Here is a 12,147-nt window from a genome sequence, read left to right as displayed (position 1 = left end):
TTTGTGGGAGCCATTGGGAGAGAAAGCGAATTGAGTCCAGCACTTGGACGGATATCAGATCAAGGCTGCTTTTCCTACTCTGGAGTAGGTGGCTCAAGTTGTTTATAGCTGAAGCCACTGTCTTCCATGCAGGTTGGGTTCCCTTGTATTGATATACTGAAAGACAAATCTGTCTATCAGACAGTCAAAAGTAAAATTTAAAAAATTAAAACCATTTTTGCTTGGGATTGGAGTGGACAGCTCCTTTTACATCAAAGCAGAAGCAGTGCTTACCTTTTCTCCTTGAGGGCCTGGCTCTCCTTTCTGCCCCGGTGCACCGTGACCTCCCGGTTCACCCTAAATAAAATGCGGGGGGGGGGGGGGGCACACACAATATAAATACATTCCTTGTCCAATACTCTTCTTCCAGTATTCAAGGACTATATTATGACCACCTTGGCACTTATACTTTCTACAGTATATATCATATGCCACAATGGCCTGGCTGAGAACTGTCAGATACTGGCTACGTATCCACTATTTGCAGGATCACTCCAGTTTGCTACACCTCATGCTTTCCGACTATGCAAATTCTAGGTGGCTGAAACTAGTTGAGGGAAAAATCAACGCTCTTGGCTTTTCATTAGAGTCGTTAGTCCCTTTTTCCATATCAGAAGCATATAGCTGCTTGAAAACTAAGCTATTAGAACAAGAGTATCGGGATATGATAACGGCTGCGAGGAAAACGTGTTCCCCCCTGACCCTGCTTATTCCAACTGAACAAGGACACATGGCCAATTATTTACATTGGATCACCAACCCTAAATTAAGAAGAGCCTTAACACTGGCCAGATTCAATCTAATGCCTTCTATGCTGCTCTATGGCAGATATCAACAAATTGATAGAGGAGGCTATGTCCATGCAATATGGGTCAGGTGGAGACACTCGATCATACCCTCTTTCATTGTGTAAGGTTTGCAAAAATCAGAATGTCGCAATCTGCACTTATCCCATTTCTGTATAACAATCTAACCAATGCTCTTAAGATACCTATGCTTTTGAACAACATGGATCCCACAGTGTGCGAGAATGTAGCAAAATTTCTGCTAACGATAATAGACGTAAGTCTAGATGAATACCAATCAATGTCTATGTATTATGACCACATATAGCCAGCAGTATTTTTTCTAGCTTCTGTCAGTATCCGATGACGTTTAAGTGAGTCAACTTAGCTGAAGGAATGTCCTATAGTTACAGAAGGACCATGTATATATTTTAGTACCAGTGTCTGTAACTGTGAGCAATAATGGGCAAATTTTGTATGCTTATTTTGTATGTTTATTTTATGCCAATAAAGGCTTGTTACTTACTCTACAGTATATACAGCTGGAAAGTCCAGCTTGTATCCTACCTAGGGTTCCCAACCTTCCAGGTAGAGCCTGGAAATCTCCTGCAATTACAGCTGATCTCCAGTCTATAGAGATCAGTTCTCTTAGGGCAGTGGTGGCGAACCTATGGCATGGGTGCCCTCTCTGGTATTTGAGCAAAACTCTATGGCAAATCTCTAGAAATGCACTGACATCACTTTAAGGAGCTCAAGGAGTGACATCAAAGCGCTGGGACACTGCTGGCGTCACACACCCCATGCCCTTCCCTGGTCAGCTGATCAGTGGGGCGAGGGCAACAGCTGGGGGTTGGAAGATCTAGATCTCCTTGATCCTAACCCACCAGTCCAACCACTACTGTGAACTAACTTCAGCGCATGAAATTGCAGGGTTAATTGGCCCGTACTCGGGATTTGTGAGTATTAATTTTTCATATCTATTCTGCCTTTGTTCTTTCAAGGAAAGACAAAGGTAGCTACAGCACAACTTCTATAAAACACAGTTGCTATTGGAGATGAATAGAACAGGATTTCATGTTCTCCCCTTTTGTTTCCGACCACCGTAGGCTGACAGATCCAGTTCTGGAAGTGAATGGTACTCAGTGGGATGAGAGAGCTGGGTTTTGATTCTTTCAAATCTCAAAAGCCCTCAAAAAATGAGCTGACTCCTCAACTCAGAAGAGGGATCATGGGCAAAAGCTGATGTTTATAAACAAACCGCGTGTCTAGCCCTTAAGGCATTACATTAAGGGGAACATCAAGAACACTGTCCAGCCAAAGTAAGTGCTCTTTCTTTTTTTAATGGAATAATCTATATAGCTATTGATATAGAAGCCAAATAAAACAGGATTTCAATGGCACTTCAGGGACTAATAAAAACACATTCCAGCATCATTTTTCAAGGGTCAGAGCTCATTTCACCAGGACTGGCATTGATCAGACCCAGCATTTTATGTTAGGATCCTGCACTACACTCCCCAGGAAGGCTCAACACATATAGACATCATAAGGATCCTCATCTACCCCATCTAGGAGCAGCAGTGACATAGTGGTTAAGAGCAGGTGTAAGCTAATCTGGAGGAACTGGGGTTGATTGCCCGCTCTGCAGTCTGAGCTGTGGAGGCTTATCTGAGGAATTCAGATTAGCCTGCGCACTCCCACACACGCCAGCTGGGTGACCTTGGGCTAGTCACAGTTCTTCTGAGCTCTCTCAGCCCCACCCACCTCACAGGGTGTTTGTTGAGAGGGGGGAAGGGCAAGGAGATTGTAAGCCCCTTTGGGTCTCCTACAGGAGAGAAAGGGGGAAATAAAGCCAACACTCCTTCTCCTTCTCCTTCTCCTCCTCCTCCTCCTCCTATTCATTTAGAGGTCCTAGTTCAATAGAGATCCTGGTTCACCCTTACAGTTCCTGGTTCAATTGACTCCGGCATCTGAGCCTAGATGGGTGGCCAACTGAGAAATGGCTTTCTTGACTGTGGCACCAAAAACTTTGGAACTTCTTCACCAGAATTCTGTCTTCCTCGGCTAGTGTTTTCCACTAGTGAGAGAAGTCTTTTGTTTTTACCAATACAACAACCTTTATTAGGCATATTAAAATAGGCTCCAGAGCATTACAGACATTTCTGAAGTACAAATCAAACGTACATCCAAAACACAGACAGATAAACTGTATCTAGCATTGGACGTTACTTAGAAAATTCTGTCACTTGTAAAATAAATTTTGCTACTTTTCCCAAGAGCATGGCCTCTGTGTTATTTAACAAAAGCTCCACAACAGAGTTGTCAGAGGCCCCTTCCGCACACGCAAAATAATGCGTTTTCAAACCACTTTCACAACTGTTTGCAAGTGGATGTTGCCATTCCGCACAGCTTCAAAGAGCACTGAAAGCAGTTTGAAAGTGCATTATTCTGCATGTGCGGAATGAGCCTAAGTCTCTTTCAGATTTGTCTAAGACCCGACCCAGAGAGAAATTCCTAATACCCACATATCTCGGACAGTCAAGTATAATGTGCGCAAGAGTCTCCACTTGGTTTTTGTTTCATTTGACATATGCCCATTGACCATTTTTGGCCCTCCTTGCTCGTTCTGGTGTAGTTTCTTGATGTGCTTTTATATTGAATTATTTTATAATGTTATTTTTTTTTTTATTGTTCAAACATTTCTATGTTTTTATCTGTACCTGCTTGGGGACCCTGATTGGGTGGACATGCCACCTAAACAAAATTAAATAAAATAATATGTAAACATACCTAGTGATTGGAGAGAGAGATATAAATGGAATACTCACCCTTAACCCGTCTTTTCCAGGAATTCCCTAAAACAAAAACAAATTTTATTATGCTATACAGAATATGGAGGAGTGTAATAAAAATAAAGACACAACAGCCCCAATTTTATGTTGGGACCAACATTTTACGTTGGGACTAAAATAACATTACATCTTGTCTGGTGTTCTTTAAACTATGGAAATCCCGAGAAGACTACCAAGTCCAAACATGCAAGCTTTCCCTGCAAGTCTGGCCAATAGAAGAAACGATCCAGCAGTAAGCAGGCTAAGGGATATCCCCCGGGAAATATTTGAGAGACATCCTGTGGAGGTTCGCGTAGTTATGTTGCTATACAGACCCAAGATTGTATTGTCGAAGGCTTTCACGGCCGGAATCACTGGGGTGCTGTGTGGTTGTATGGCCGTGTTCTAGCAGCATTCTCTCCTGGCGTTTCGTCTGCATCTGTGGCTGGCATCTTCAGAGAATCTGATAGTAGATGCCAGCCACAGATGCAGGCGAAACGTCAGGAGAGAATGCTGCTAGAACACGGCCATACAGCCCGGAAACCACACAGCACCCCAGACCAAAGATTCTTCAGAAGCAAGTGTACCAACGGGAGATGCTTTCCAATGCTCAAATAACAACCTGAGCTAAACCGATTGTTGTTTCCTGACACAGGCAATGCAGCTCTTCCTCTGACTAAACGAACACCCAATGGCTGTGTTAATTGTCGACTCACATCAGGGAAATTCTGGGACCGCTTCCCCCTTCTGCTGGCCCTTGTCAGCGACAAGGATCACACGCTGCTTTGCTTATACATCTGTTAGATATGCTAAAGAGAAGCCCGACAGTCACTGCATGTTAGAAGAAGGCAATCTGTGTTGTGTTACTGTACACTGGAGGGCTTTGGCACAGAATACTGCTGCATACGAAGCCTAGAGCAACACATATGTGAGCAACTCTCTACTTTTGAATTAGTATGAGAAGCAAAGCAGGTACATGCCATGCAGCTGTTGGCCTTATTTGAATGCCGTCCGCTTTGGCTGTCTGCCATCTTCTTCTTCTACTTAGTCAGTGTTGCTCTTTCCAGTTCTTACTTTGTCACCCAGTATTTACTGCTCTTATATTTCCCGACTGCGATTCATAATACCATGAAGATGTCTTTTCTTCTTGCTGTATCCCTTTTATTTAGTTGGCCAGTGTCAGTTTTACTTCTCATTCCTGGCTGCTTAGAAGGTTCTCTTCCATCTCAATCTAACACGGAAATGAGTTTGTTGCCTCAGCTCAACTGTTCCATGCCACAGTAACCGCAGGGCTGGACTACTGTAACGCACTGTATGAGGACTGCTCTTGAAGACAGTTTGGAAACTTTGGGTGGTGCAAAATGCAGTGCTTTCTTAGCCTCCTTCCACATACACAGAATAATGCACTTTCAATCCACTTTCACAATTTTTGGTGGTGATTTCCTCACTGGAGATTAATCCTGGGATAGCCACCTGAAATATCCAGGTTCTGGCACCCCCCTCCCCAATCACAGGATTTCCCTGGACCTGCTTGTATATGCACCTTTTGAAAAAACACTCCAATGGGAGCTAATGGGAGATGGGGGTGACACATTTGACACATTTGAGGGTCCATAACTTTGGCTCCCATGACCTAAACTTCACCAAACCTGGTTGGTATCATTGGGAGAGTCTCCTACTGATACCACCCAGGTTTTGTGAAGTTTGGTCCAGGGGGTGCCCCATCCCCCTCAAAGGGGGTGCCCCATCCCCCATTCTTTGCTAAGGAGATGGGGGCTACTCTTTTGAGGGTCCATAACTTTGGACCCCCTGAACCAAACTGCACCAAACTTGGGGGGTCCCATCAGGACAGTTTCCAGATGATGTCCTGAAATTGTGGTGCTGATACATCCAAAAATGCACCCCCTGCAGGAACATCCCAGAAATTTGCCCAAGAATCTTTGTTCTGCATTGAGTTTTCTGCATTGTTGTCAATGGGGGTCGCAGGCTGGGGGGGGGCACATTTCTGAAGGCACAGTCTCAAAACTTTCATGGTCTCATCAGGAGACTGCCCTAATGATACCCCCCAGGTTTGGTGTAGTTTGGGGGGCCAATGTTATGGACCCTCAAAACTGTAGCCCCCATCTCCTATTAGCTCCCATTGGAAACAATGGGGGATGGGGGCACCCCCTTTGGGAGTCCATAACTTTGGACTCCCTGAACCAAACCTCACCAAACTTCGGGGGTAGCATAAGGACAGTCTCCACTAGCCTAAAAACTGTGCCCCCTGCAGGCCAAAAATGGAAAACCACTAAAAATACCCAAAAACGAACCCTGCATTTTGGTGACCACCACAAAGTGGTGCCCTGGGCAGCTGCCCACCTTGCCCAATGGGCATTATGCCCCTGCCCCAAACACTGTCACATGGACTGACATAGCCAATTGGGTTAAATGGCAATGAGGGTTGGTGAGGACAGAGAGAGAGAGAGAGAGAGAGAGACAGAGACAGAGACAGAGAGAGCAGGACATGTGACAATGGCACCATGACGCAGAAGCTTCCAAGGAGACACAAGGTTTGCAAACGTCAATAAGGAACAATACAGATTTTCAGCACATGAGCATCTCCCCAGCAACCTGCTCAGAGTGCATGTGCTACTTTCAGAGCCCACGTCAAAGCCACACTCTATTCTGCACAGCTCTGGCAAATTGAACACACTCACTGGTTTCCCATCCTGGCCAGCCTTTCCAGGAGGCCCAGGTGGTCCACGGGTCCCAGGCTGGGCGTCTTCTGGTCCTTCCCCTCCCGGAGGCCCTGGCGGTCCTTCCTCTCCCCTTTGACCTTGTTCACCTTTTTGACCCTGCAAGCAGAAAACACACACAGGCTATAATCCAAAGAATGTCTGTTCAAGGCAAAGCTCCACCCCAGCTAAGAGGAATCTCTTTGTCAGGGAGTACAGTAAGAACTAGCTGGTTATGAGCACATTTCCCCAGGTTAGCTCCATTTGAAGGAGCATCTTAAAAAGTATTAATGGGAGTAATATCCATGCAACTTTTAAAATGTGAACATTTGAATTACTGTATACGTTTTTGTTTTGGTCTTTGACTGTAATAAAATCATACAAGACTATTAATGGGAGAGAAAAATCGGTATTCTTCATTATAGATTTTTTAAAAAATAATATAATTTTTCCGACTAAAGAAATACTGAAAAAAGAAAAAAAAAGAGTTGAGAAGTGAAAACAAGTAAAAATAACAGTCAGATCAATCCTTGCAACTGAAAAGAGTAATTATAATGAACACGTAAACTTATATAATCAGAATCTAATATAATCTATATCAAAATTAAATATGAAATGGATATGCACATATAATCTTATTACTAAGAATTCACTAACATTAAGTGGTGAACTGAATAAAAGCAACTTTAATTGTTAATCTTATTAGGCAGCCTGATTTTAACTGCAACCTTGTTGAATATATTTAATAAAATTAATAGACAAGTGCATGTAGTACATATATTAACAGATAATTGAAAGCCAAGTATATATAACATTGTATTATTATTATTATTATTATTATTATTATTATTATTATTATTATTATTATTATTATTATTATTATTATTATTATTATTATTATTATTATTATTTATTATATTTATAAACCGCCCTCCCCCGAAGGGCTCAGGGCGGTGAACAAACAAATAGATAGAGCACAAATAAAATCAAATTTTTAAATAGTTATTAAATATGGCTCTATATGTTAAAATCGACCCCCATTAAAATGCAGCATCTATCAAAATTACCGATGGCGTCCTACTCGTAGTCCCCTAAGAAAAGAGGGGGGGAGGAAAGAAGAGGGAGGGGGAACAGCAGGGTCCACAGATATTAGAAAGAGGGGAATTGTCGCATTTGTAATAACCATTCTAATATCCATCCATCCATCCATCCATCCATCCATCCATCCATCCATCCATCCATCCATCCATCCATCCATCCATCCATCCATCCATCCATCCATCCATCCATCCATCCATCCATCCATCCATCCATCCATCCATCCATCCATCCATCCATCCATCCATCCATCCATCCATCCATCCATCCATCCATCCATCCATCGTGTTTCCCCCAAAATAAGACAGTGTCTTATATTAATTTTTGCTCCCAAAGATGCGCTATGTCTTATTTTCAGGGGATGTCTTATTTTTCTGTGTTCTGTTCATCGGGCATGCTTCCAAACAAAAACGTTGCTACGTCTTACTTTTGGGGGATGCCTTATATTTCGCACTTCAGGAAAACCTCTACTATGTCTTATATGTCTTACTTTCAGGGGATGTCTTATATTTGGGGAAACAGGGTATCTATCTATCTATCTGTCTGTCTGTCTGTCTGTCTGACAGACAGACAGACAGACAGACAGACAGACAGACAGACAGACAGACAGACAGACAGACGCATGCACACACAGACATATATTAAAAAGCCTATTATAATGGCCTGAGAAAGTTTGGCTCTAGTATGATTATTAGAATGCTACATATACTTGGCTTACAATTATCTATTAATATATATGTGTGTAAAGAAACACTAAATATTGTAGAGATATGAATATTCTTTCACTACAGAGATGAACCATCAAATATTAGAATAGCAGACCGACAGAGCAGAAAGATAAAGAGTAAAGGAATAAAAGTCTATTTGCACTGGGTTGCCAATCTTCAGGGGGTATCTGGAGATCTCCTGGAATTATATTTGATCTCTAGACAACATAGATCACTTTTTCTGCAGCAAATGGCTGCTTTGGAATAGAGATTTCAGCTTCCAGGGGGGACCTAGAGATCACTTGGAGCTACAGCTCTTCTTCAGACTACAGAAATCAGTTTCCCTGGAGCAGGGGTCTTCAAACTGTGGCCCTCCAGATGTTCATAGACTACGATTCCCATCAGCCCCTACCAGCATGGCCAAGTGGTAGGGCTCATGGGAATTGTAGTCTATGAACATCTGGAGGGCCACAGTTTGAAGATCCCGGCCCTGGAGGAAAGGCCCCTTTGGAGGGAGTTTCCAATCCTTCCCCTCCCCAAGTGTCACCTCCAAATCTCCAGGAATTTCCAAACCTGGAGTTGGCAACTCAAGGATGACCACATGCATTAACCCACCAGTTCCCGAGTGTATGCATACAGTATCTATATTGAGTTGTGCTACAAACAGGGAGGGATTGTTGGAGCCGGTAAGAACTGCCCTGCACGAGGTGTCTTTGAGACAAGCAGCGCCTTCAAGCAGGATATGCCCCCAAAGGCTCAAAGTTAAAGTCCACAGAGCCCAGCTCCTCCATATTGTCACTTATGTAGATACCATATAGTGAAGAGCTCATACAGAGCTCAGAAACTTAAGCAGGATTATTCCTGGTAAGTCCTTGGATGAGAAACCAGCAAGGAATCACTACAGGGAGGTAGGCAATGCCAAAACACCTCTCTGCCTCTTGCCTTGAAAGTCCTACAGCAGGGGTGCTCAACTCTGGCCCTGCAGGGGCTGATGGGAATCGTAGTACATGAACATCTGGAGGGCCAGAGTTGGACACCCCTAACCTACAAGGTTTCCATAAGTTGGCCGCAACTTGACACCATCACCATCTGCATGCTACTTGCACAGTGATGGCGAACCTTTTCAAGACCGAGTGCCCAAACTGCAACCGAAAACCCACTCATTTATTGCAAAGTGCCAACACAGAAATTTAGCCTGAATACTGAGGTTTTAGTTTAGAAAAAAACGGTTGGCTCTCAGGTGTGCGTTACTCGGGAGTAAGCTTGGTGGTAGTTGTTGGCTTTGCTTTGAAGCAACTATGCAACTCTTCGAACGGGTGAATCATGACCCTAGGAGGGTTTATTCAGAAGCAAGCCCCATTGCCAGCAACCGAGCTTACTCCCAGGTAAAGGATCGCACTTTAGTTCTTTGAATGAACATCACTGGGGTTTAACAGCACTTAACAGGGTTGCCTACACTGCTTCCCCAAAACTAGGTCTTAGGTTTAATGCTAATAATTGAGCCCAGCAGCCCAGGCCAGCCTAGATGGGGACGGATTCTCCCCCACACGACAAACTCTGTTTCCCCATGCCCACAAAGAGGGCTCTGAGTGCCACCTCTGGCACCCGTGCCATAGGTTCGCCACCAATGTACTAGCATAATTCAGCACAGGAGCAGTGACCTAAAACTCGGCTGCTCAAACATACCCTGCCTGCCCCACGCCTGTCCCTGTGTTTTTCCTGCTACATGCAAGGAAAAGCCCTCACTGCAATAGCCGTGTTCACCCGCCTCTTATTTCGTCGCATTTTTCTGTCTCTTCAAACAAAATTTAAAAAAATTAAATGGTTTTTTTGTTCCACCATTGCTCGTATGCATCTATGGAATGATGTGATTGGGGGGAAAGGCATTCTCCCAATCCTCCGGAAGTGTGAGGGAAGTACATGAGAAAATGCAGGCACGTGCGAAGCAAGCCCCATGGATGTCGGGATGCTTCATTCTTGCTGTGCAGGTGTAACCCCCATGCTCAGAATGGGTTGACCCAGAAAGGGGTGGAGACTCAAGGCAGCAGGAGGCTGCAGAGCTCATGTAGTTTGGAGGAGACGAGGCTACCAGACTCGGACCTTGATATGTATAAGCCCTCAACACCTTGTTAAGGTAACTGCAATGTTGTTGGGAACTAGTGGGTAGTTGTTTATTTTTGCGATCTGGGCCAGGGGATTTGGTAGCATTTAGTTTATCAATGGCTGCCAGAACTTCTTCCTTGTCCACCACTATCTTCGCTAGTTCCTCGGATTTGCCTCCCAAGAAGCATGGTTCAGGTGCAGGAATTTTCCTCACCTCCTCTTGGGTGAAGACAGATGCAAAGAATTCATTCAGCTTCTCTGCAATCTCCGTGTCATCTTTTAGCACACCCTTTGTTCCTTTGTCATCTAACGGGCCTACCGCTTCCCTTGCTATGTTGTAAATGTTGGAGTTTATTGTTTCAGGGTTCTTTTTGTGGTTGTAATGGGTGAGAGTTCTCCTGGAAACCTTCCTCGTGTTGAATCCTGTTCACCAAGCCCTTGGAGTCTTCAGGAGCCAACCCACTTGCAAAGAAGAATTGGACTTGGCAGTATCAGTAGACTGTAAATATAAGGACTTGAAAATGCAACCTGAACAGGACCTTGAAGTGTGATGTTAAATGTTGATGTTATATGTCATATGTTAAGAAAGTAAACCATTTTGTTTTTAAAATTTGTTGTTGCAAACTCATTCCAAGTTCTGCCCCACAGAACCCACAGATAGAGGTTACACAGGCAGGGAAAGGATTGGACTTTTCCTGCTCTTCAAAGACCTGGTTTTCTCCCATCTGCTGCAAGGTGAGTGCGGAAGCAGGAAAACAGGAAATGTCTGCCCCGACAGGAATGTAAATTCACCCTGGGGCACACACAAAGTGCACAATAAGCTTATGTTGGGATCCAGCCTATCCCCCTATCCCCAGCCAAGAAAAGTCCAAAAATCCAAACCTACTTTATCATTACCTTTTCTAAATGTGTTCCTTGCAGAACTCCAGCTTGAGGGCCAGCTTCCGTTTGTAACGTTTCCTGAGCTGCCGTGGTGGTTTCGCTCTCCGGCTGAGTTGTGTGGTTGAATGTCTGATTTAGAAACACCACAGTGGTTGCACCTAGAAGCCAGAATTTGGATGACACACTGAGCTCTGCAATGTTTGCGCGGTCACATCACATTTGCCGGGAAAGAGGACAGCTGAAAGGCAGACAGTCCCCAAGCCGAGTGTTCTGTCTCAGCCATACTTCCACCCCACCCCATGTGCACTATGCAAATTACAGTTAACAACGTGACACCTTGCAGGGCTGTGGAAATAAACGCTACAAGAAAATGCACACAAAACCATACTACTATTGTTCTACAGCCCAGATCTAGGTAACAATGGCATTTATACAGTGCTTTAGAACGGCCAAAATATTTCACATGCATTATTTTAGTAGTCCTTAAAATATTATCATCCTGTTGCAGAAGTGAGCTGAAGCTACATGGACAGATTTTGCCTAAGACCTTTTAGGGAATCAATGGCAGAGGCAAATTTTAGAAGAGAGTCTATGGCAGCCATTCTCAACCAGGGTTCCGTGGTACCCTGGGGTGCCGTGAGCATGTCCCAGGGTTACCGCGGCAACACTACCGCCCACCCCCCTCATTTTTGTGGTGTCTTCCACCGGCGCCAGCAAGGACATGGAGCTGGCCCATGGGGCAGGGCCTGCCACAAGGTCAGCAGCCACCACCACCACCCCCAGTGCTTCCCTTCACCCTGGGAGGGGAAGGTGGGGGGGTGTGGCAAGCAGGGGCAATGGGAGGGGAAGGTGGAGGGTGGCGGCAGGGGTACCATGAGATATGAAGAGTGAGGTCAAGGGTACCCTGACCTCGAAAAGGTTGGGAAACTCTGGTTTATGGGCTCAAACAGATGAGCTTAAAATCAAAGATCACTGTCTGGTTCAA

At 44.4% G+C, this 12,147-nt stretch overlaps 1 protein-coding gene across 1 annotated transcript in view; it reads right to left on the bottom strand.

Moving 5' to 3' along the window:
* The window catches only part of COL15A1 (collagen type XV alpha 1 chain), a 232,531-nt gene that overhangs the window by 109,068 nt on the left and 111,316 nt on the right, over positions 1–12,147 (bottom strand). Inside the window, exons 7-10 of the mRNA XM_048511716.1 lie at positions 11,178–11,320; positions 6,355–6,492; positions 3,653–3,679; positions 274–336 (exon numbers count right to left, since the gene is read on the bottom strand). Coding sequence (XP_048367673.1) covers positions 274–336; positions 3,653–3,679; positions 6,355–6,492; positions 11,178–11,320 — 371 coding nt within the window. The remainder of the gene's footprint in view (positions 1–273; positions 337–3,652; positions 3,680–6,354; positions 6,493–11,177; positions 11,321–12,147) is intronic.

This window comes from Sphaerodactylus townsendi, linkage group LG11 (genome assembly GCF_021028975.2).
Source record: "Sphaerodactylus townsendi isolate TG3544 linkage group LG11, MPM_Stown_v2.3, whole genome shotgun sequence".
In the NCBI taxonomy this organism is placed as follows: Eukaryota; Metazoa; Chordata; class Lepidosauria; order Squamata; family Sphaerodactylidae; genus Sphaerodactylus; species Sphaerodactylus townsendi.
Note: the sequence above shows the minus strand (reverse complement) of the source record. Positions and strands in the feature narration are given on the sequence as shown.